Below are 24783 nucleotides of genomic sequence, written 5' to 3' on the forward strand. Positions count from 1 at the left end.
AATTTTAAGCGCTCCAGGAATCTGAGGACAGGCAGGCAGAAAAGTTTTTGAGTAGCATCGTTTTGGGTGAGTAACCATTGCCAGCCTCTCCCTTCTGCCCTCTAAACCCAGAACTGTTACCCAAAACTCGCCTCCAAACCTACATCCTGGTATGGGCCCCGCTTTCTGCTTGCAGCTCCGCCCATAGAGTTAGTTCTGGCCTCAGCCGCTTCCTCTGGGCCTGCTTCTGCCTGAAGTACGCACTCTGAGCTGACCTAGGGATCCCGCTCCAAAGCAGTTATCTCTGCTAACAGAACTTGCCAATCAATCGAACTTGAATGGCAGCCAGCGTCCCGGAACCCCGCCCCTCTACAGCCGCGGCACTAAGCGGAAGTGGCGTCACTGGCTCGCGACAGCATTTTGATCGGGCTGGTCTGCTCCTGGTGGAAAGAGGTAGGCTAGTCGTCCTGTGTTTCACATTGTTGTGAGTGAGTCTTGCGTCGAGGCAGGGTTCTGGGATGCACCGAAGTCGTTATACAGCATGTTGGGCCTGGCTTCCGAGGGGACTCCTGAGAGAGGCCTGGCCCCTCCTTTTGAGTCCGCGGGATCTGAGTCACCGTCGGGTGGTAAGTGCTGTGAGGGCGCGTCTAAGGGGTGTAGGCATTCGCTGTGCTTCCCTATTTGAAAGCCTCCAATGAGTTCTTTGTGACTTTCGTCCACGAGGAAAAGAATTTCCGCTGTAGTGTGCGTTGCTCCGACCCCCACGTCCTCCGGGTGTCACGAACCTGGCCACACTGCCCTGTTGCTCAGTATTGGGGAGAGTTGGTTTAAACGCCTGCTTCTTTTGTATGAAAAGTAACGTTTCACCAAACAATTTGGCTTTCTGTTTGCACGTTTTTTAATATTACGTAGAGGTACAGATTCCTCGGATATCAAGACTGCGCATATTGCTCTATATAAATGTATGTAGATTACAGAACTTGTTTTAAAAACAAACAAAACACACACACACAAAACGAGAGCAGTTAACTCATCTGAAATACCTAGGGTCGTAAGATCCCACAGTCAAACACGGGTCTCCAGGAGATATGGTGGAGGCTTTTTGATACAGGTTCAAGAATGAGAAACCATAAATAATTTGTTTGGATTAAATGTGTATTTCCCCACATTATGTGATTGTGTAACGCCTAGAACCTCAATAAAATGTGACCTTCCAGTACAGTGAATGTTCGTTCTTGTAGGTTCATTTAGTTTTAGTATTTTCCATGCTTGTTCTCGCTTCGATTTACAAACACACCGTGGTGAGTTGTTTGAGAATAAGTTGAAAATAAATTGCACACATGATGACTTGCCTTTTAAATACTTGGTAATACTTCTTCTAAAGGTGTGGGCATTATCCTACTAAATATCAGAATTCCATTATTTCACATAAGAAAGGTAAAAATAATAATATTTTGAAGTGTCTACTGTAATAAGTTAGCCTCTCCACGTGGTTCCAAAATATATTTTTGGTACTTTGGGGATCTAGAACCCAATCAGGGCTTATATGTGACAACTGTTAATGCCTTTTAGTCTTTTTTAACCGAGATCACTTGCCGTTGTCTGTTAAATTAATTATATTGACACTTTGAGGAGTCACACATTGCTTAAAAAGCCACGGTTTTATATTTGTGCTTTTATATTCACAGTATGCTTAAGTTTTCCTTCATGTCCTGTAGTTTCTGTCAGTTGGTAATTGGTTGAGAGCCATGGTTGGCAAACTTACTGTCTGAAAAGGTTCAGATTGTTACTGCTTGATGCATCACGAGCAATAAGGTATGGAATTACTCAACTCTGTCTTAGTAGTAGAATAATACTGTCGACTTAGGGAAACAAATGGGCATATCTGTGATCCAAAGAACTTTATTTACAAAAACACACCTGTGACCAAAATGTGCCAACTCCTGGTATAGAGTATTCTACTGGTTATTTCTTACTCATATTTTGAAGGTGATGTTGTATACATCAAGTTGGATTCCATCAGGAAATGTAAATTTAGGACATCCCTTGGTTGTGTTGCTAAGTAGGACTACTTGCTTAAGCTAGGAATCTTCAGTGTTTTCTATTTTAATGGTAGACTTTCCTATAAAGTCCTAGGTGCAGTGATATTCTGATCCTCAGAGTAGCTTGTTTCCCAGCACTTTACTATAATTTCTTTTAGCATCTGTTATTAACTTGTGTAAATAAACTTCTCTGTATATTATTTCACTTTTGGGGGGTATATTTTGAGGGTCAACTTCTAGATTGTTTTTCTAGGTCATCAGACAAATGTATATTTACTTCAGTGGATATTAAATTCTCTTGCTTAGATCTTGTGCCATTTTGTAGTTTCTGATCAACTTTAAAAGGCATATCTAAAACCAATTATGCAGAAATGGAAGAAACAAATTTTAGCTTTGACATCGGGACACTTTTTTCAAGAAGAATGTCCCAAAAGAATTTTTTCATCTTCAATGAAAAATACACACTTTCTCAGAACTATAGCATTTTGGTTTATTTTTTTGTTCCAAGACATTTCATGTGAGTCTTACTTTATTTTTATGTTGCAATTCTGTTTTTTATATTCCCTCAATTGTGTGTACTGTACTAGAATATTTTGTGGAAAGTGGCAAATTGGCAGCCCACAAGTGGTTGTGGAATCCCTTTAATGAGTTAGGCTTTGTGCCAGGGACAGAGACACAATGGTGATATGTATACCTGTGGCTGATTCATGTTGATGCATGGTAGAAACTAACACAATATTGTAAAGCAATTATCCACCAATTAAAAATAAAAAATATTAAGTCTGTTGTTGTTCAGTTGCTCAGTCATGTCCAACTCTTTGCAACCCCATGGACTACAGCATGCCCAGCTTTCCTGTCTTTCACCACCTCCCGGAGCTTGTTCAAACTCATGTCCATTGAGTTGGTAATGTCATCCAACCATCTCGTCCTCTGTCATCCGCTTCTCCTCCTGCTGTGTCTTTCCCAGCATCACGGTCTTTTTCAGTGAGTCAGCTGTTCACATCAGGTGGTGAGAGTATTGCAGCTTCAGCATCAGTCCTCCCAATGAATATTCAGGACTGATTTCCTTTAGGATTGACTGGTTTGATCTCCTTGCTGTCCAAGGGACTCTCAAGAGTCCTTCAGCACCACAGTTGTAAAACAAACTCTTTGGCGCTCAGCCTTCTCTATGGTCCAACTCTCACATCCATACATGACTACTGGAAAAACCATAGCTTTGACTATACGAACTTTTGTCAGTGAAGTAACGTCTCTGCTTTTTAATACAGTGTCTAAGTTTCTCATAACTTTTCTTCCAATGACCAAGACTTTATTTCATGAGTGCAGTCACCATGTGCAGTGATTTTGGAGCCCAAGAAAATTAGTCTGCCACTGTTTCCATTGTTTCCCCATCTATTTGCTGTGAAGTGATGGGACCAGATACCATGATCTTCAGTTTTTGAATGTTGAGTTTTAAGTCAGCTTTTTCACTCTCCTCTTTCACCTTCATCAAGAGGCTCTTTGGTTCTTCTTTGATTTCTGCCCTAAGGGTGGTATCACCTGCATATCTGAGGTTATTGATATTTCTCCCAGCAGTCTTGATTCCAGCTTGTGCTTCATCTAGCCCAGCATTTCATGTCATGTACTCTGCATATAAGTGAAATAAGCAGATGACAATATACAGCCTTGACATACTCCTTTCCCAATTTTGAACCAGTCCAATTTTCCATGTCCAGTTCTCACTGTTGCTTTTTGACCTGCATACAAGTTTCTGAGGAGGCAGGTAAGGTGGTTCTGGTTTTTTTAATCTCTTTAAGAATTTTCCAGTTTGTTGTGATCTACAAAGTCAAAGGCCTTAGTGTAGTCAGTGAAACAGAAGTAGGTGTTTTTCTGGAAAAACATATGGAAACCCATGATAGAAACTTTTCATGTGAATACTGTGGTGACTTTTTTGTTAGATCTGAGATTAGGACGCATCGAAAATCTCATGTTGGAGAGAGTCCTTTTTTATGTAAACAATGTGGAAAATACTTTAAATGTTCCTTATCCCTTCAGTGTCACAAAAATATTCACTCTGGATTAAAACCCTACAAATGTGAGAAATGTGGGAAAGCCACATTTGTTGATTGCGTTGTTTTTCTTTTTTGATAGTGAGCTCCATAACCTATCTGTATATTTTGGAGTCTAACCCTTCCGTATTGCTTTCTTAGAAAATTTTTTGCTCCCAATTGGAGGGTTGCCTTTTTATCTTCTCTTTTTATCTTCCTTTGCTTTGAAGAGTCTTTTAAGTTCAATTAGGTCCCTTTCAATTTCTTAAATTTTCAGTAGGTAGGTCAAAAAAGATATTATTGTGACTTATGTCAGAGTGTTTCTTCTGTGTTTTCCTCTAAGAATTTTATAGTGTCTCAGCTTAAGTTTAGGTCTTTAATCCATTTTTAGTTTATTTTTGTGTAGGGTGTTAGGAAGTGTTCTAATTTCATTCTTTTACATGTAGCTGTCCAGATTTCTCAGCACCACTTATTGAAGAGTCTGTTTTTTCTTCATCAGATATTCTTCCCTTTTTCATAGGTTAGGTAACCAAAGGTGGGTGTGTTTATCTCTGGACAAGAATACAAAGAAGAACTATAGAAAAAAGGTCTTAATGACCCAGATAACCACGATGGTGTGGTGACTCATCATCTAGAGCCAGATATCCTGGATTGTGAAGTTAAGTGGGTCTTAGGAAGCATTATTACAAACAAAGCTAGTGGAGGTGATGAAATTCCAGCTGAGCTGTTTAAAATCCAAAAAGATGATGCTATTAAAGATGATGATGCTGCACTCAGTATACCAGCAAATTGAGAAAACTCAGCTGTAGCCACAGGACTGGAAAAGGTCAGTTTTCATTCCAGTCCCAAAGAAAGGGAATGCAGAGAATGCTCAAACTACAGCACAATTGTACTCATCTCACACGCTAGCAAAGTAATGCTCAACGTTCTCCAAGCTAGGCTTCAACAGTACGTGAACTGAGAGCTTCCAGATGTTAAAACTAGATTTAGAAAAGGCAGAGGAACCAGAGATCAAGTTGCCAACATCCACTGGATCATAGAAAAAGCAAGGGAATTCAAGAAAAACATCTACTTCTGCTTTATTGACTATGTGAAAGCATTTGCCTGTGTGGATCACAACAAACTGTGGGAAATTCTTCAAGAGATGGGAATAGCAGACCACTTTACCTGCCTCCTGAGAAATCTGTATGCAGGTCAGGAAGCAACAGTTAGAATCAGACATGGAACAACGGACTGGTTCCAAATTGGGAAAAGGCTGTATATTGTCACCTTGCTTATTTAACTTATATGCAGAGTACATCATGTGACATGCTGGACTGGATGAATCACAAGCTGGAATCAAGATTGCTGGGAAAAATATCAATAACCTCAGATATGCAAATGACACCACCCTTATGGCAGAAAGCCAAGAGAAACTGAAGAGCCTGTTAATGAAAATGGAAGAGGAGAGTGAAAAAGCTTGCTTAAAACTCAACATTCAGAAAACAAAGATCATGGCATCCAGTCCCATCGTTTCATGGCAAATAGATGGGGAAACAGTGACAGACTTTATTTTCTTGGGCTCCAAAATCACTGCAGATGGTGACTGCAGCCATTAACTTAAAAGACACTTGCTCCTCAGAAGAAAAGCTATGACCAGACTAGACAGCATATTAAAAAGCAGAGACTTTACCAACAAAAGTCCATGTCATCAAAGCTATGGTTTTTCCAGTAGTCATGTATGGATGGATGTGAGAGCTGGACCGTAAAGAAAGCTGAGCACTGAAGAATTGATGCTTTTGAACTGTGGTGTTGGTAAAGACTCTTTAGAGTCCCTTGGACTGCAAGGAGATCAAACCAGTCAATCCTAAAAGAAATCCGTACTGAATATTCATTGGAAGGACTGATGCTGAAGCTGAAGCTCCCATACTTTGGCCACCTGATGCAAAGAACTGACTCAGTGGAAAAGACCCTGTTGCTGGAAACAATTGAAGGCAAGAGGATAAGGGTTCGACAGAGGCTGAAATGGTTGGATGGCATCAGTGACTCAATGGACATGAGTTTGAGCAAGCTCCAAGAGTTGGTGATTGACAGAGAGGCCTGGCATGCTGCAGTCCATGGAGTCACAAACAGCTGGACAGGACTGAGCAACTGAACTGAACTTTCCACAAAACATTAATCTAAGAAAGATTTGAGAATTGTATTTGAGCCATATTAGAGGATTAGCCCTGGAAGAACATCACAGAAAGCCCTTGTTTAGTGTGTATTTGTGTGTTTATTTATTTATTTGGGGCTTCTTTGGTAACTCAGTAGTAAAGAATCCTCCAAGACAGGAGACTGGGTTCAATCCCCGGGTTGGGAAGATCCCCTGGAAAAGGAATTGGCAACTCATTCCAGGACTCTTGCCTAGAGAATCCCATGGACAGAGGAGCCTGGTGGGCTACAGTCCATGGGGCTGCAAGTGTCAGACATGACTTAGCCACTAAACCACCACCATCATTTATTTATGTATATTTTTGGCCCTGCCACAGTGTATGTGGGATATTATCTCCCGGAGGCATGCAGGATCTCATTACCCCAACAGGTATTGAACCCTGACCACTACAGTGGAAGCTTCCCTGTGCTTCACTATCTGCCTGAGTTTGCTCAAACTTGCGTCCATTGAGTCAGTTATACCATCCAACCATCTCATCCTCTGTTGCCCCCTTCTCCTCTTGCCCTCAGTCTTTCACCGTATCAGAATCTTTTCCAGTGAGTCTGAATAATATTTCATTTTTGAATCTTTTTCATCCATTCATGTGTTGATGGACACTTAGGTTGCTTCTGTAACTTGTCTGCTGTAAATAATGTTGCTATGAACTTTGGGATGTATGTATCTTTTCAAATTACTGTTTTCATTTTCTTTGGATATACATCCAAAGGAATGGAATTGCTAGATCATGGTGTAGTTTTTTGAGGAATCTCCGTACTGTTTTCCATAGTGGCTGCACCAATTTACATTCCCACTAGCAGAATACCAGTGTTCCCTTTTCTTCACAGTCTGGGCAGATTTGTTATTTGTGATCTTTTTGATGACCATTCTGTATGAAGCGATAGCTCACTATAGTTTTGATTTGCATTTCTCTAACGATAAGTGATGTTAAGAATCTTCTCATGAGCCTGTTGGCTATCTGTGTGTGTTCCTTGGGAAAATGTCTTTTCGGGTCTTCTGTTCATTTTTTTAATAGGATTTTTTTTTTTAATCTTAAGTTGTATGAGCTATTTACATATTTTGTATTTTAGTCTATTGTTGGTCATATCATTTGCAGATATTTTCTGCCATTCAGTAGATTGTCTTAACTTTTTTTTGTCTTTACATTTTTTTATTGTTTATTTTGCTTTACAAAAGCTTTTACATTTACTTCAGTCCCATTTGTTTATCTTTGCCTCTGTTTTCTTTGCCTTAGGAGACAGCCAAAAGCATTCTGCTAATATGTATGTCAAACAGCGTTCTGTGTATGTTTCCTTCTAGTTTTATGGTTTCTGGTGGTGGTTTAGTCACTATGTCGTGTCTGACTCTTGCAACCCCATAGACTGTAGCCTGCCAGGCTCCTCTGTCCATGGGATTCTCCATGCAAGAATACTGGAGTGGGTTGCCATTTCCTTATCCAGGGTATCTTCCCAGGAATCAAACCCGGGTCTCCTGCCTTGCAGGCAGATTCTTTACTGACTGAGCTACAAGGGAAGCCCAAGTATCTAGTCTTATATTTAGGTCTTTAATCCATTTTGAGCTTTTTTTCATACATGGTATGTGAAAATATTCCAATTTTATTCTTTCACATGAGCTGTCCAGTATTTTCAGCACCATTCATTGGTGATACTGTCTTTTCTACATTGTGTATTTTTGACTGCATTGTAGAAGATTAGTTGACTCTAAGTGCATGGGTTTATTTTTTGGCTCTTTATACTATTCCATTCATCTTTGGGTCTGTTTTCATATCACTTTTATATGGTTTTCATTGCTGTAGCTTTGTACTGTAGTGTAGAACCTGCCTGCCATTGAGGGAGACATCAAAGACACACGTTTGCTCCCTGGGTCAGGAAGATCCCCTGGGGAAGGAAATGGCAACCCGCTCCAATATTCTTGCCTGGGATATCCCATGGACAGAGGAGCCCATGGGGTCGCAGAGTTGAACACAACTGAGCACACACACACGTAGTGTAGTTCGAAGTCAATGACTGTGGTACCCCTAGCTTTGTTCTTTGTTGCCTATACTGCCTTGGCTCTTCAGAGTCTTTTCTAGTTCTATATAAATTTAAGAATTATTTGTTCTGGTTCTGTGAAAAATATCATAAGTACTTTCCTTAGGGGTTACATTAAATTTCTGGTTGCTTTGGGTAGTATGGAATTTTAACTGTATTGATTCTTTCAGTCAATGAGCACAGAGTATCTTTCCACTTCTTTGTAATATCATCTTCAGTTTCCTACACTGTTATGTAGTTTTCAGAGTATAGGTCTTTTTTTTGGTTAAGTTTATTTCTAGTAATTCTTTTTGATTTGTTTTTCAAAGGAACTTCTTTTTTCTGCTTTCTTTTTCTGGTAATTCATTATTACAGTATAGAAAAGAAACAGATTTCTTTATGTTAATCCTGTATACTGCCACTTTACTGAATTCATTTATTAGTTCTAACAGTTTTTGGATGGTGACTTTAGGGGGTTTTTATATATAGTACTATGTAATCTGCAAAGAGTGGCAGTTGTACTTCTTCCTTTCCAATCTGTCTGCCTTTTGTTTCTCTCTCATCTGATAGCTGTGGCTGGGACATCCAATACTGCATTAAAGAGATGTGATGAGAGTGGGCATTCTTGTCTTACTTCTGATTTTAAATGAAAAGCTTTCTGTATTCCATTGAGTATGATGTTAGCTGGGGCTTGTCATAAATGGCCTTCATTATGTTGAGATGTGTTCCCTCCATACCAACTTTGATGAGAGTCTTTATCGTGAATAGATGGTGAATTTATTCAGTGTGTTTCCTGCATTAATTGAAATTATCTGTGATTTTTAGTATCCTTTTATTAATGTAGTGTATGACATTGCTTGATGATCGGATGTTGAACCATTCTTTCATCCCTGGAATAAATCTCACTTGATCATTGTGAATAATCCATTTTATAGACTGTTGAATTCTATTTGGTAATATTGTGCTGAGAATTTTTGTGTCTCTATACATAAGAAATATTGGCCTGTAATCTAATTTTTTTTTTTATACTGCCCCTTTCAGGTTTTAGCATCAGGGTAATTGTGGTCTCATAGAAAGAATTTGGGAGTATTTCCACCTCTTCTGTTTTTGGAAATAGACATTAAGGGACTTCCCTGGTGGTCCAGTGTTTAAGATTGTTTCAATGCAGGAAGCACTGATTCAATCCCTGGTAGTCAGAGAACTGGGATCCCAAATGCTGTGTGGCACAAGTATATGTATTCAGCCTTCTTTGTACGTGGGATTGAATTCTCCTGTGCAGCTCCCTTGCCTGGACTTTTAATTTGGGTGAATTTTGATTGCTGATTCAGTTTCAACATTAGTAATCAGTCTACTTAGATTATCCATGGATTCCTATTCAGTTTTCAAAGGTTTTGTAATTCTATATACATATTTCTTCTAGTTGTTCAATTTATTGACATATAACTGTTTATAGCATACTTTCTTTTTTTCTCATAGTATTCCCTTTTGATTATTTCTGTGTTTGTGGAATCAGTTATAATTTCTCCTCTTTGATTATTTATTTTGCTTATTTGGGTCTCCTTTTTTCCTTAATGAGACAGGCTAAGGCCTTATCAACACTAATTATCTCTTCAAAAGACCTGCTCTTGGGTTCATTGATCTTTTCTAATTTAGGGGGAGTGGGGTTCTCTGTTTTATTTTCTCTCTGATGTTTATTACTTCTTTCCTTCTGCTGACTTAAGGCTTTGTTCTTCTTTTTCTAATTCCTTTGGATGGTAGATTAGGTTGTTTACGTGAAATTTTTCTTACTTCTTGAGATAGGCCTGTATCATTATAAAATCCCCCATCATGACTATTTCTGCTGCATCCCATCAATTTGGGGACATTTTGTTTCTATTTTCATGTGTCTTGAGGTATTTTCCAATATCTTCATTGGCCCATTCATTTTGTAGTAACATGTTGTTTGGTCTCCACATATTTGTTCTTTTCCCATTTTTCTTTCTGTAATTGAATATCTTTTTTCACAGCATTGTGGTCAGGAAAAATATTTGCTATTATTTCTGTCCATTAAATTTGTTGAGCATACATGTCATCTGTCTTGGAGAACATTCCATGTGCACTTGTGAAGAATGTTTATGTCTCTATTTTGGGTTGGAATGTCCTGTAGGTATCTATTAAGTCCAAGTGGCCAAATGTGTCTTAAGACTACTGTTTTATTCTGGATTTTCTGTCTGGATGATCTGTCCACTGCTGCTGTTGCTGCTGCTGCTAAGTCGCTTTAGTTGTGTCCGACTCCGTGCGACCCCATAGACGGCAGCCCACCAGGCTCCCCCGTCCCTTCCCTGGGATTCTCCAGGCAAGAATACTGGAGTGGGTTGCCATTTCCTTCTCCAATGCATAAAAGTGAAGTCACTCAGTTGTGCCCAACTCCCAGCGACCCCATGGACTGCAGCCTACCAGGCTCCTCGTCCATGGGATTTTCCAGGCAAGACTACTAGAGTGGGTTGCCGTTTCCTTCTCTGGTCCACTGATGCTAGTTTGGTGTTAAAATTCCCTATTATTATTGTATTACTCTCAATGTCTCCCTTTATGTCTGTAAATACTTAATTTATTTAGCTTCTCCTGTATTAGATACACATATGTTAACAGCTGTTACATTCATTTGTGTTAATACCTTTATCATTACATAATGTCCTTTGTCTTTTATTTAGACTTTGTCTTAAAGTCTGCTTTGTCTACTATGAGTATCGCTACTCCAAATTCTTGTTTGTTTGCCTTTGTATGGACTATCTTTTTTCCATCCTTTCACTTTCAGTCTGTATGTGTGTCTTTAGCCTTACTAATTTGTGATTACCCTGGGATTCATATGTTGACCTGTAACTAGATCTGCTTGTTTTAAACTAATAGTGATGTAATTTCAAGCACATTCTAAAAGATCTATGTTATTTCCCCCTTAATGCACATTTTTTGTCTTTAATATCATATTTCTTGTTTAATACTTAATTGATTGTTGTAGTTACAGTTTCTTTTAATTTTGTACTTGCTTACTTAAATGGTTGTTGCACAGGCTTTACTATATGTTTATTTTACTAATGGGACTTTTCTTTCCTATACATTCTTCTGCTTGTTTTTCCACTTATAAGAAGACGCTTTACTGTTTCTCTTAGAGTTGTTTTAGATTTGATGAGCTCCTCTAGTTTTTGCTTACTTGAAAGTTCTTTGTTTCTCCTTCGGTTTTGAATGATAACCTTGCTGGGTAGAGTATCTTTAATTTGTAGGTTTTTTCCTTTCAGCACTTTCAAAGTATATGCCCTTCTGTCCTGCAAGGTTTCTGCAGAAAAACCAGCTGATAGCCTTAAGTGGGTCCCTTGTATATGACTCCTTGTTTTTTCTTACTGCCTTTAGAATTCTCTGTTTACCTTTTGAATTTTAATTATGATATATTTTGGTGTATGTCTCTGGGTTCATCTTGTTTGAGACTCTGTGCTTTCTGTAGCTGGATATCTGTTTCATTCTTCCATTTCAGGAAATTTTCAGTCATTCTTGTTGTTGTTGTTCAGTTGCTAAGACGTGTCTGACTTTGTGATTCATGGACTGCAGCACATCAGTCTTCACTGTCCTTGAGTATCTCCCAGAGTTTTCTCTGGGAAATTCATGTCTTTGAGTCAATGATGCTATCTAACCATCTTATCTCTGCCACCCCCTTCTCCTTTTGCCTCAGTCTTTCCCAGCATCACGTTTTTTTCCAGTGAGTCAGCTCTTTGCATCAGGTGTCCAAGGTATTGGAACTTAAGCTTTTGCATCAGTCCTTCCAATGAGTATTCAGGGTTAATTCCTTTAGGATTCACTGGTTTGATCTCCTTGTATTCCAAGGGATTCTCAAAAATCTTCTCCAGAACCACAGTTTGAAAGCATGAATACTTTGGCACTGAGTCTTCTCTATGACTGGAAAAACAGCTTTGAATAAAAAGACCTTTGCTGGCAAATGATGTCTCTGCTATTTAATATGCTGTGTAGGTTTGTCATAGGTTTTTTTCCCCAGGAGCAAACATCTTTTAACTTCATGGTACAGTCACCATCCACAGTGATTTTGGAGATAATGAAAATATGGTTTCTGCTCCTACTTTTTCTCCCTTCTCTTTGCCATGAAGTAATGGGAACAGATGCCATGATTAACTTAGTTTTTTTAACGTTGAGTTTTAAGCCAGCTTTTTTACTCTCCTCTTTCACCCTCATTAAGAAGCCCCTTAGTTCCTCTTCACTTTCTGTCATTGGAGTGGTATCGTGTGTGTTTCTGAGGTTGTTGATAATGTCTTCTGGCAGTCTTGATTCCCACTTGTGATTCATCCAGTCTTGCATTTCAAATGATGTATTGAAATTAAATAAGCAGGGTGACAATATACAGCCTTCTTGTACTCCTTTCTCAACTTTGAACCAGTCACCCCTCCGTATCCACTTCATTTGCTTTTTGATCCACATACAGTTTTCTCAAGGAACAGTTAAGGTGGTCTGGTATTCTTACTCATTAAGAATTTTCCACAGTTTGTTGTGATCCACCCAGTCAAAGGCTTTAGCATACTTAATGAAGCAGAAGTAGACGATTTTCTGAAACTCCCTTGCCTTCCTATGGTCCATAAATGTTGACAATTTGATCTCTGGTTCCTCTGCATTTTCTAAACCCAGGTTGTACATCAGGAAGTTCTGGGTTCATGTATTGTTGAAGCCTAGCTTGAAGGATTTTTGAGCATAGCCTTACTAGCATATGTGAAATGGGTGCAATTATATGGAAGTTTGAACATTTTTTTGCATTGCTCTTCTTTGGGATTGGAATGAAAACTGTCCTTTTTCAGGCCTGTGGCCACTGCTGAGTTTTACAAATTTGCAGATGTATTGAGTGCAGCACTTTAACAGCATCATCTTTTAGGATTTTAAACAGCTCAGCTGGAATTCCATCACCTCCACTAGCTCTGTTTGTAGTAATGCATCCAAAGGCCTACTTGACTTCACACTCCAGGATGTCTGTCTCTAGGTGAGTGAGAACACCATCGTGGTTATCCGTGTCATTAATACTTTTCTTTAAATAGGTCTTCTGTGTATTTTTGCTCCTTTTTCTTAATCTTCCCTGGTTCTGTTTGATGATACCATTTCTGTCTTTTATCATGCCCATCCTTTCATGAACATCCTTCATATGTCTAATTTTCTTGAAGAGATGTCTAGTCTTTCCCATTCTGTTGTTTTCCTCTATTAACTTTGCTTTATTCATTTAAGCAGGCCTTTTTATCTCTACTTGCAGTTTTCTGGAGTTGTATGTTCATTTGGGTATATATCTTTCTTCTTCTCCTTTGCCTTTTGTTTCTGTTCTTAGCACAGCTATTTGTAAAGCTGCCTCAAACAACTATTTTGACTTTTTACATTTTTTTCTTTGGGATGGTTTTGGTCACTGCCTCCTGTACAGTATTATGAACCTACATCCATAGTTCTTCAGGCACTCTGACTACCAGATATAATCCCTTGAATCTGTTTGTCACCCTCACTTATAATGGGTATGATTTAGATCATACCTGAATGGCCTAGTGGTTTTCCCTGCTTTCTTCAATTTAAGCCTAAATTTTGCAATCAGGAACTCATGATCTGAGCTACAGCAAGCTCTGTGTTTTCATATTTTTATCAAATACATTTCCCTCCTCTTTTTCTCTCTTCTTCTGAGACCCAATTACGAGAAACTTAGAATCGTTTATGTTAAACCAGAGATTCCTTAACCTGTCTCCTTTTCTTCCACAACACACAGTTTGCAGGATCTTAATTTCTCGATGAGGAATCAAACCCAGGCCGACAGTAGTGAATGCACTGAGTCCTAACCACTAGTCTGCCAGGGTATTGCCATACAGTTCTCATTTTTTTAATTTGTTTTCTCTTTCTGTTTTTCTGATTTTTGTTATTTGATCTTCCATATCAGTTGTGCATTCTCCTATGCCCCCTGATCTGATGTTAATACTTTCTAGCATGTTTTTTATTTCAGTTATTTTATTGTTCTTCAGATCCAACTGGTTCTTTTTTATTGTTTATGTTCCTTGTTACAACTTTAACTATGTTCATTCATTCTTTTCTCCAGTTCAGTTAGCATTCTTATTTGTTGTTCTTTAGTCACCAAGTCATGTCCAACTCTTTGCAACCCTATGGACTAACAGGTTCTTCTGTCCATGACATTTCCCAGGCAAGAATGCTGGAGTGGGTTGGCATTTCTTTTTCCAGGGAATATTCTTGATCAAGGGATCAAACCCATGTCTCCTGCATTGACAGATGGGTTCTTTACCACTGAATGACCTGGAAAGCCCTAGCATTCTTGTTCTTTACATTTTGTGTTGGTTTCTGCCATATAACGCTGAGAATCAGTCACAAGTTTACATGTATGTGTGTATGTATCACTTCCCTCCTGAGTCTCCCTCTTCTTCCCACATTCCACCCCTGTTGGTCATCACAGAGCACCAGACTGGACTCCCTTTGTTATTAAGCAACTTCCCACTAATATTTTACACATGATAGTGTATATATGTCAGTGCTGCTTTCTGAATACACGCCGCCCTCATCTTCCCCTTCTATGTCCACAAGTTGCTTCTCTGCCAGGTTCATAAGTACCATTTTGCTACCTTCCATGTATATGTGTTAATATATGATTCTTGTTTTTTTTCTCTTTCTGACTTCACTCTGTATAAGATGGTCTAGGTTCATCCACTATTACTGACTCAGACTTGCTCCTGTTTATGGCTGGGTAAAATCCACTGTATTAATGTACCATAATTGCTGTATCCATTCATCTGTCAGTGGACATCTAGATTGCTTCCATTTCCTAGCTATTATAAATATTGCTGCAATAAACACTATAATTTAGTAGTGAGATTTCTGAGTCATATGGTAGATTTATTCTTAATTTTTAAAGGAATCTCCATATCGTTTTCCATTTGGCTGTATCAGTTTCCTTTTCCACCAGCATTCCCTTGCTGCTTTTAATCATTTTTCTTTGTGTTTAATTTTTGTTAGTTTGAATAATATGTGTGTTGGTACGGTTCTTTTGGGGTTTTTCTTTATGAGACACTCTGGGCTTCCTGGATTTGGGTGACTATTTCCTTTAATATCATTACACTGAATTGTTTTTCAGGTAGACTGCCTATTTCATCTTCATTTGCTTTATCTGGTGAAGCCCTGGAGTTCTTTTTCTAATGCTTTAAACTGATTATTTGGTATATTATTTATCTATGTTAAATTAGTTGTTTCATCTATGTTTTATCTTTGTTCTTTTGTTTGAAACAAATTCTTCTATCTCCTCATTTTATTTCACTTTCTCTGTCTCTGTGAAATTAAGTGAAACACTTACCTATCCCATCTTTGAAGGTGTGTCCTTTTGTAGGTCCCTATGCAGTCTTTGGGAGAAGGCAATGGCAACCCACTCCAGTACTCTTGCCTGGAAAATCCCATGGATGCAGGAGCCTGGTAGGCTGCAGTCCATGGGGTCGCTAAGAGTCGGACACCACTGAGCAACTTAAAACTTTCACTTTTCACTTTCATGCATTGGAGAAGAAAATGGCAACCCACTCCAGTGTTCTTGCTTGGAGAATCCCAGGGACGGGGGAGCCTGGTGGGCTGCCGTCTATGGGGTCCCACAGAGTCGGACATGACTGAAGTGGCTTAGCAGCAGCAGCAACATGCAGTCTTTGTGTGCAGTAGCTTTGGTGGGAGAGCTGAATTTAAGCAGAGGCGAATCTTCCTTGGCAGTCCCTTGATTGAGGCACCACATTCCACTACAGTGCTTGATCCCTGGTAGCGGAGCTCGGGTCCCACAAGCTGCGTGGCATGGACAAAATTTAAGAAATAAAACCTTAAAAATACAAATAAAGGGGCTTCCTTCGTGGGTCATTGGTGAAGAGTCCACCTGCCAATGCAGTGGACCTGGGTTTGATCTCTGGTCCAGGAAGATCCCACATGCCACAGGGCAACTAAGACTGTGTGCCATGACTATTGAGCCTGTGCTCTAGAGCCTGGGTACTGTAATTACTGAGCCCACATGCTGCAACTACTAATAAGTCTGTTCACCCTAGAGCCTGTGCTCCAGAACAAGAGAAGCCAACCCAGTGAAAAGCCCATGCACAACTACAGAGTAGCCCCAGCCCACTGTAACTGAGTATGGCAAAGAAGACCCAGCATAGCCAAAGAAATAAGGAAATAAATCTTCAAAACAAAAAATAAAATGTGGTGAGCACAGGTTATGTCTTTCCTCGGGGTGTCCTTGTTGGGAAGTTGTGCTGGAGATACAGTGGCTAGAGCCAGAGCCCTGTATGAGCTGTTTTTCTCCTGTGCACAGTGGTTATCACTGCCCGGTCATCAGGAGCAGGAGCCAGGTCTGGTTCCAAGGTTCTGGAAGCAGAAGCCCTGAGTGTTGCTTCAGTCGGTTCTGTTCTCTCCATGTTTGCACTCTCTCTGCTCCCAGCAAGGGTACCTTTGCCTTGGAGGAAGCAACGCTGGAACAGGAGGGTTTTTGCGGGCCAGACACACACTGAGACTGTCTAGGAAGCCAGTCAGGTATACAGACAGCTCCTGATCCACCACCTCCACAAGTGTCAGCACTGGCTTAACTCATCTTATTCAGATGCAGTGCTAGGTCCAGATCTGCTGCATACCCTCAAGTGTGCACTCTACTTGGCAGCGAGCACTAAAACCAGATCAATTCCCGTCCTTTCCTAACCTGACTCTGTGGATCATTTTTACAGCCTTGGTTTTGGACATCATTCTGAATGTCTCCAGTTTGTTCTCAGTGGGAAGGGGCTCCATATAGATGTATTTTTGATATGTTCCTGAGGGGGAGGTGAGCTCAGGGTCCTACTTCACCTGCTTTCCTCTCAGTGTGACATTTTCTGAGTGTGCAGGGATATTCAGGAATTTTGAACTAGAATGGAATGACTTTCACACAGTGATTGTGGGAATTATGATCATCTCTGAATGTACATGCCTTCTTTCTTTTCTCATAGATCTTCCTTCTAAGGACCCTTTATGCAATCCTGAGGAAAGGATAGAGGCAAGACAGAATGGTATCCGAGTGTTTGAGTGATTGTTCTCAGGTAAGAAGACAGGGTATCCTAATACAGAGTGAGCTACTGCATGCACCATATGGAAACATTTCCTTCTGGTTAGACCTGTGTACACAGCTTCTTAAATAAAGCCAGTCCGAGTCCCTTTTGAATTTCCTCCCCATGTGAAAGGTCTCATATTGATAAGGGATTGCTCTCAATAATCTTAGTATTTTGGTAATTCTGATATTGTCTCATGATTGCTTCTGCATGTGTTTTATTTTGACTGTTTTGACATGGTACCGAATGAGAGTATTTATTTCTTAGTGACTTTATTTATTAGCTTGCACAAGTATGTGTAATTTGTTTAGGATTGTGTTACTGGTTCCATATCAGTCACGAGTGGTTGTAGCTAGAAAGGAGAGCTAAGACCGTTGTGTCATGGGAGAGATGATGAGAGGCCTTGAGGCCCACTGTTGATATTGACACTCCCTTCCTCATTCTCCACTGTACATTGTTGGAGATCTTACTTTACTGAAACTACTTTGTGTGCGATGGTTTAGGACTCAGTGACCTTCGCTGATGTGGCTGTGTACTTCACCCAGGAAGAGTGGACTTTACTGAACCCCTTTCAGAGAAAGCTATATAGAAATGTGATGCTGGAAAACTACAAGAACCTGACCACAGCAGGTAAGGCTGCCATCATTCCTGTATACTCTTAAGGAATGGACATATATGTGCTGTACCTTCTATGTTCCAAGATGAGTGATGCCAATCTGAACACAATGGAAACTAGTAGACACTTGTATCTAAGGAATGAGTTTTACTCCAGTATGCTTTCTGTAACAATGTGCTTTGAGAACTAACAGCATTATCATGACTCTTGTTTGAAATACGCATTCTCAAGAGTTTACCTTTGGCATAGTGAATGAAACTTTGGAATTTGGGCCCAGTTATCTGTGTTTTAACAAGCAGTGGGCATGATTCTTGAAACCAACATTTGGCAACCACTAGTTTAGCGGCTTCTCCATGAGACCAAACATCTTTTTACGTTTACTTTATTTCCCATTTAACAACATTCAGTGCTTTGTAAATGTTCACATAGGTCTGAATATGTTTTTCACTGGCCACAGATACAATCTCTTTGACACACTGAAAGAGGAGCCATTTGCCTTTTTATCTCTTTGAAAATTATTACCACATTCATTCTAATGACTTGATTAGATATAGGACCTGATTCATGGGAAGGTTTGTCGTGTTTGACAGGGACTTTTTTATTAATATATCTTTCCTTGTGAACAGGATATCAGGCATTCAAACCCACTTTAATCTCTTGGTTGGAACAAGAAGTATTAAAAACTGTGGAGAGAGGAATCCTCCAAGGTGAGCAATTATAAAGAACTTACCATGTCAATTTAATTTCAGTGTGTTTTGAATTTATAAGAAGGAAGCTTATTGAAATGGGCTTTCTCTCAGAAGGATGAGGACATTGGTTTCTAATGTTCTGTGACTTCTTGAACTTCTCATACATACATACATTTAATCAGACTTTCCTGTGATCTCACAAAATAGCCTTTTGTTTCTGTATTAGTTATATATATTTTGGTGGGGTGAGGGCACTGTGTATAGGCTCTTTGCTGCTGTGTGCAGGCTTTCTCTAGTTACAGCGATCAGGGGCTACTCTGCTTTTGGTGTGCAGGCTTCTCATTGGGTAGTTTCTCTTGTTGCAGAGAATGAGCTCTAGGGCCTCCAGACTCACTAGTTGTATCACTTGGGCTCTATAGTGCAGGCTGAGTTGTAGCACACAGCCTTGGCTCTTGCTATATTAGTTTCAGGACCAGGGATCTCACATGTGTCCCCTGCATTGGTAGGCAGATTCTTAATCACTGGACCACCTGTGAAGTCCCTTAGTTTTATCATGTTGATGTATATTCTTTGTCCAGAACTTTCCCTAATAATCTCTTTTCTTCCTTTTTACTCTTCATAGACTCGTCTTTTAAATCAAGTACTCAATTTTGACGACATGTATATATTCTTGCTTAATTTTTGTCATAGTCAAATTCCTCATGTCTGTGTTGCCCTTTTAAAAAATATGTTAAATTGGAAACTTATACAGATGAGCCTTATTGTTTTTAACCCCTTTAACATCCATTTCTTTTTGCAAAGTCTTAAATTTGTTATTTTCTTTTACTTTAGAATGGGAAATGCAACTTACATCCAATGACTTGGGAATTCAGCAGGATATTTTGCAGGAAAAAACATCAAATAGGGTACAAATGGTAAGATCAGTAAGTTTCATTTATAAAAAACACTTATTTTCCTTTTAGTTAATATTGGGATTTCCATACAGCATGAACATTAGTGATAGATATTTGAGTGGCATTCACCCCAGAGACAGCAGTGTCTGTCAACAAATTCTGATTACGAATATCCTAACCCAAGGTTAGGAATAGTTGCTGCAGACTTCCCACAAGGAATCATTCCCATGTATATAATTAGACAATGAACTTTGAGAACAATTCAATGAAATTGTATTGAACTGTTTTACCATTAGAATATATGGCACCTCATTGTGTCAAAAGGATTTCATCATTTAACTTTAAAGAAATCAACAGGGCAGGAAGTGTATGAATGTAACAGAGATGGTAAAAATCATCATCCTCTCTGTAATGATGTTTCTGTTTTGAGATGGGTAGGATCAGTTAATGAATCTGAGAGATCTTGAATCATCATCCATCCATTTCTCCACAGACACAGAGCCACAATGGACAGGAACTATATGACTGTGAGCACAGGTGGAAAGACTTCAGTGACAGTGACTACTCATACCTTAGTTCACACAGGAGAACTGAAAATGGAGGTGATTCTTATGGATATAATCATTATGGAAAAAGCTTCCTTACTCAGCACAACGAATCCTTTACTGGAGAAAAATGTTCCATGTTTAATCAGTGTGGAAAAGCCATCAGGCTGACTCCAGATACTGTGTACTGGCAATGTAGCATACAAGAGAAAGCCTTAGAACACAGAGATCTTGGGCGATCCTTTGCTAATGAGTCTTTTCTTCAGGCACAAATGAGAGCTCAGAAGAAAAAAAGACATGATAATTGGAATGAATGTGGGAGAGCTTCCATTCAGTCAACAAGCCTCCATGCAAATGTACCAACTCACACAGCTAACAAACACTACATACATGAGGATTCTGGAAGATTCTCTGATGCAACCCTAAGCCGTAGACATATAAAAACACACACTGGAGAGAAGCCTTTTCAGTGTGACACATGTGGGAAAGCCTTTGGATCATCCTCATACCTACGCATTCACATACGAATTCACACTGGAATAAAACCCTACAAATGTAAGAGATGTGGAAAAGCATTTGTATCCTCCTCATACCTTCAAGTTCACAGTCGAATTCACACTGGAATAAAACCCTACAAATGTAAGGAATGTGGGAAAGACTTCTCTCAATCCTCAAACCTCACTGGACATATGAAAACTCACACTAGAGACCAGGCCTATAAATGTAAGGTATGTGGGAAAGACTTCTATCGATCCTCAGACCTCACTGGACATACGAAAACACACACTGGAGAGCAACTGTATAAATGTAAGGAATGTGGGAAAGCCTTTGGGTCGTCCTCACACCTTCGTGTTCACAGTCAAATTCACACTGGAATAAAACTATACAAATGTCAAGACTGTGGGAAAATCTTCACTGGTTCCTCTCGCCTTATTGAACACATGAACACTCACACTGGAGAGAAGCCTTTTAAGTGTGAAATATGTGGGAAAACCTTCACTCAATCCTCATGCCTTACTAAACATATGAAAATACACACTGGAGAAAAGCCTCTTAAGTGTGACATATGTGGGACAACTTTTACTCAAACCTCATACCTTACTCAGCATATGAGAACACACACTGGGGAGAAGCCTTTTAAATGTGACAAATGTGGGAAGGCCTTTGCTGCTTACTCATATCTTAGTAACCATTTCAGAACTCACACTGGAGAGAAGCCTTTTAAGTGTGACACATGTGGGAAAACCTTCGTTCAATCCTCAGGCCTTTCTCAACATAAGAAAACTCACACTGGAGAAAAACCTTTTAAATGTGACACATGTGGGAAAACCTTCAGTCAATCCTCATACCTTTCTCGACATATGAGAACACACACTGGAGAGAAGCCTTATAGATGTGATACATGTGGGAAAGGCTTTGGGTTTTCTTCTATTCTTCGTAGACATTTACAATCTCATACTGGGGAGAAGACTGCTAAATGTGAAAAATGTGGGAAAACCTTCACTCGAGCCTCAGGCCTTACTCAACATATGACAACACACACTGGAGAGAAGGCTTATAAGTGTGACAAATGTGGGAAGGCCTTTGCTGATTCCTCGTGTCTTACTAAACACGTTAGAACTCACACTGGAGAGAAGCCTTTTAAGTGTGACAGATGTGGGAAGGCTTTTGCTGTTTCCTCACGTCTTACTAAACATTTTAGAACTCACACTGGAGAGAAGCCTTTTGAGTGCAATATATGTGGGAAAACATTTACCACTTCTTTGTCTGTTACCATGCACAAGCGAAGGCACACTGGAGAGAAACCATATTCTTGTAAGGAACGTGGGTAGACCTTTTTATGTTCCTCAGTACTTACTTTCTATGTACAATGACATTGGGAGAGAAGCCATTGGAACATGATATGTGGGAGAGCCTTTGCTGATTCCTCCTGTCTTAACATATTGTTTTTAATATTTGACTGCACCATGCAGCATGTGAAACCTTAGTTCTCCGACTGGAGATCTAACACTTGCCCCCTGTATTGGAAGGTAGAGCCTTAACCGCTGGACATCCAAGGAGGTCCCCTACTAAACATTTTCAAAATCAACACAGGAGAGAATTCTTTTGAGGGTAATAAACATGGGAAACGATTGACTCACCAATTCTTCACCCTCTACCATTCACTAGTGTATTCACACTGGAGAAACACCATAAACTTCAGGAATATGGGGATCAATCTTATCATTCATATCTCAGTAGTAATGGGAAAAGTAAGGAGACTAGTTCAGGAATGGCTTTGCCTGAATCTATCATGTCTTGTCTCTAGAACAAAGCCTAGAGTTCTTGATCACAAAACATGTTTAGACACATACATACAGTTCAACCCATGGTGACTCCTGCATACCAGGTCCCTGCAGTGGCATGAAAGATGAGGTGATGCCTTTGCACCAACCAGGTAGATTGGAGCCCAGATATCTCCAAGGGCAGTTCCAGGAGCTACTGGGCTCCCCTGAGCTGGGAATACATAGCACTGTTGTGCGGGCTTCTTCCTTGAAATACATCTTGCAGGCTGATGTGTGTCAAGACTCACCTTTCTTTTTGTAGATGACATGATACTATACATATAAAACTCTAAAGATGCCACCAGAAAATCATTAGAGCTAATTAATTAATTCAGCAAAGTTGGAAGAAATAAAATTAATATGTGGAAATCCCTTGCATTCTTGTATACTAACATTGAAAAATAAGAGATACTAAGGAAACAATTCCATCATCATCACAACACAAAAAATAAAATACCAAGGAATAAACCTACCTAAGCATTCAAAAGATCTCTGTACTGAAAATTATAAGATACTGATGAAAGAAATCAAAGGTAACACAGTTGGAGACATGTATCATGTTGTTATTAGAAGAATCCATATTCTGAAAATGACTGTACTATCCAGTGGTATCTACAGATTCAGTGCAATCCCTGTCAAATTACTGATGGCATTTTTCACAGAACTAGAAAAAAATGTTTTTTAACTTGTCTGGAAACACAAAAGACCCCAAATAGCCAAAGCAGTCTTGAGAAAGAGTGTAGAGGTGGAATCAACCTTCATGACTTCAGACTATACTACAAAGCTACAATCATTAAGACAGTATGGCCCTGGCACAGAAACAGACCAGAAGTAAACCCACATACCTGTGGGCACCTTTTCTTGGACAAAGGAGGCAAGAATATACAATGGAGAAAAGATAGCCTCTTTAAAAAGTGGTACTGGAAGAACTGGACAGCCTCATGTAAAAGAATGAAATTAGAACACTTCTTAACACTGTACACAAAAGAAATTTAAAATGGATTAAAGACCTAAATGTAAGGCTGGGAACTATAATACTCTTAGAGGAAAATATAGGCAGAACACTCTTTGACATAAATGATAGCATTATCTCTTTGACCCACCTCCTAGTGTAATAGAAATAAAAACAAAAATAAACAACTGTGACCTAATTAAATGTTTTAGCACATGAAAGGAAGCTATAAACAAGGTGAAAAAGATAACCCTCAGGATGGGAGAAAATAATTGCAGTGAAACAACTTTTTGAAAAAGGATAAATCTACAGAATATATAAGCAGCGTAGGCAGATCAAATACCAGAGAAACAAAGGACCCAGTGAGAAAATCAGCACAAGACCTACAGACATTTATCTAAAGAAGACATAGAGGTGGCCCCCAGACACATGAAAAGATGCTCCACGTCACTCATTATGAGTGAAATACAAGTGAACTCTACAATGAGGTATCATCTCACATTGGTCAGAATGCCCATCATCAAAAGATCTAGAAACAGTAAATGCTGGAGAAGGTGTGGAGAAAAGGGAACCTTCTTATATTGTTGGTGGGAATTAAGTGGATACAGCCACTATGAAGAACAGTATGGAGATTTCTTTAAAAACTAGGGCTGAAACTAACATGACCCAGCATCCCACTGCTGGGCATATACCATGAGAAAACCATAATTGAAAATGACACATGTACCCCAGTGTTCATTGCACCACAGTTTGCAGTGGATAGGACAAGAAAGCAAGCTTTATGTTCATTGACAGATGAATGGATAAAGAAGTTGTGGTACATATATACAACTGAGTATTACCAATACAAGCAACGTACTCAAGTCAGTTCTGGTGAGGTGGATGAACCTAGAGCCTGTTACACAGAGTGAAGTAAGTCAAAAAGAGAAAAACAAAGATTGCATATTAATACATATGTATGCAGTTTAGTTGCTAAGTCATGTCTGACTTGTGACCCCATGGACTGTAGCCTGCCTGGCTCTTTGTCCATAGGATTTTCCAGGCAGGAATACTGGAATGGGTTGCTATTTCCTTCTCCAAAAACATACGTATGGCACCTAAAAAATTATATTTGCCAACTTATTTTCAGGGAAGACCTAGAAATGCAGACCTGGAGAATAGACTTTTGGACCTAGGCTGAAAGGCAGGAGGTGGGTTAGATTAAGAGAGCGGTATTTGGATCTGCTTGTAACACTTGAGACCTGAGTTTGATCCCTGAGTTGGGGAGATCCCCTGGAGAAGGTAACGACTACCCACTCCAGTATCCTTGCCCAGAGAATTTCAGGGACAGAAGAGCCTGGTGGGCTACAGTCCATGGGGTCCCGAAGAGTTGGACACAACTGAGCAACTTGGAAAATCACTGAGTCAGACACGACTGA

General features: G+C 39.5%; 1 protein-coding gene across 1 annotated transcript; it reads left to right on the plus strand.

Annotated features, from left to right (window-relative positions):
• The first annotated feature begins 440 nt into the window (after positions 1–440).
• On the plus strand, positions 441–24277 carry ZNF560 (zinc finger protein 560). Its single transcript, XM_061150220.1, has 7 exons — positions 441–605; positions 16321–16474; positions 17248–17337; positions 17850–17976; positions 18589–18669; positions 19483–19565; positions 20038–24277. Exons 3-7 carry the CDS (start codon positions 17305–17307, stop codon positions 21919–21921), a joined length of 2208 nt encoding a protein of 735 aa, XP_061006203.1. The 5' UTR covers positions 441–605; positions 16321–16474; positions 17248–17304; the 3' UTR covers positions 21922–24277.
• The last annotated feature ends 506 nt before the right edge of the window (positions 24278–24783 follow it).

This window comes from Dama dama, chromosome 9 (assembly GCF_033118175.1).
Source record: "Dama dama isolate Ldn47 chromosome 9, ASM3311817v1, whole genome shotgun sequence".
In the NCBI taxonomy this organism is placed as follows: Eukaryota; Metazoa; Chordata; class Mammalia; order Artiodactyla; family Cervidae; genus Dama; species Dama dama.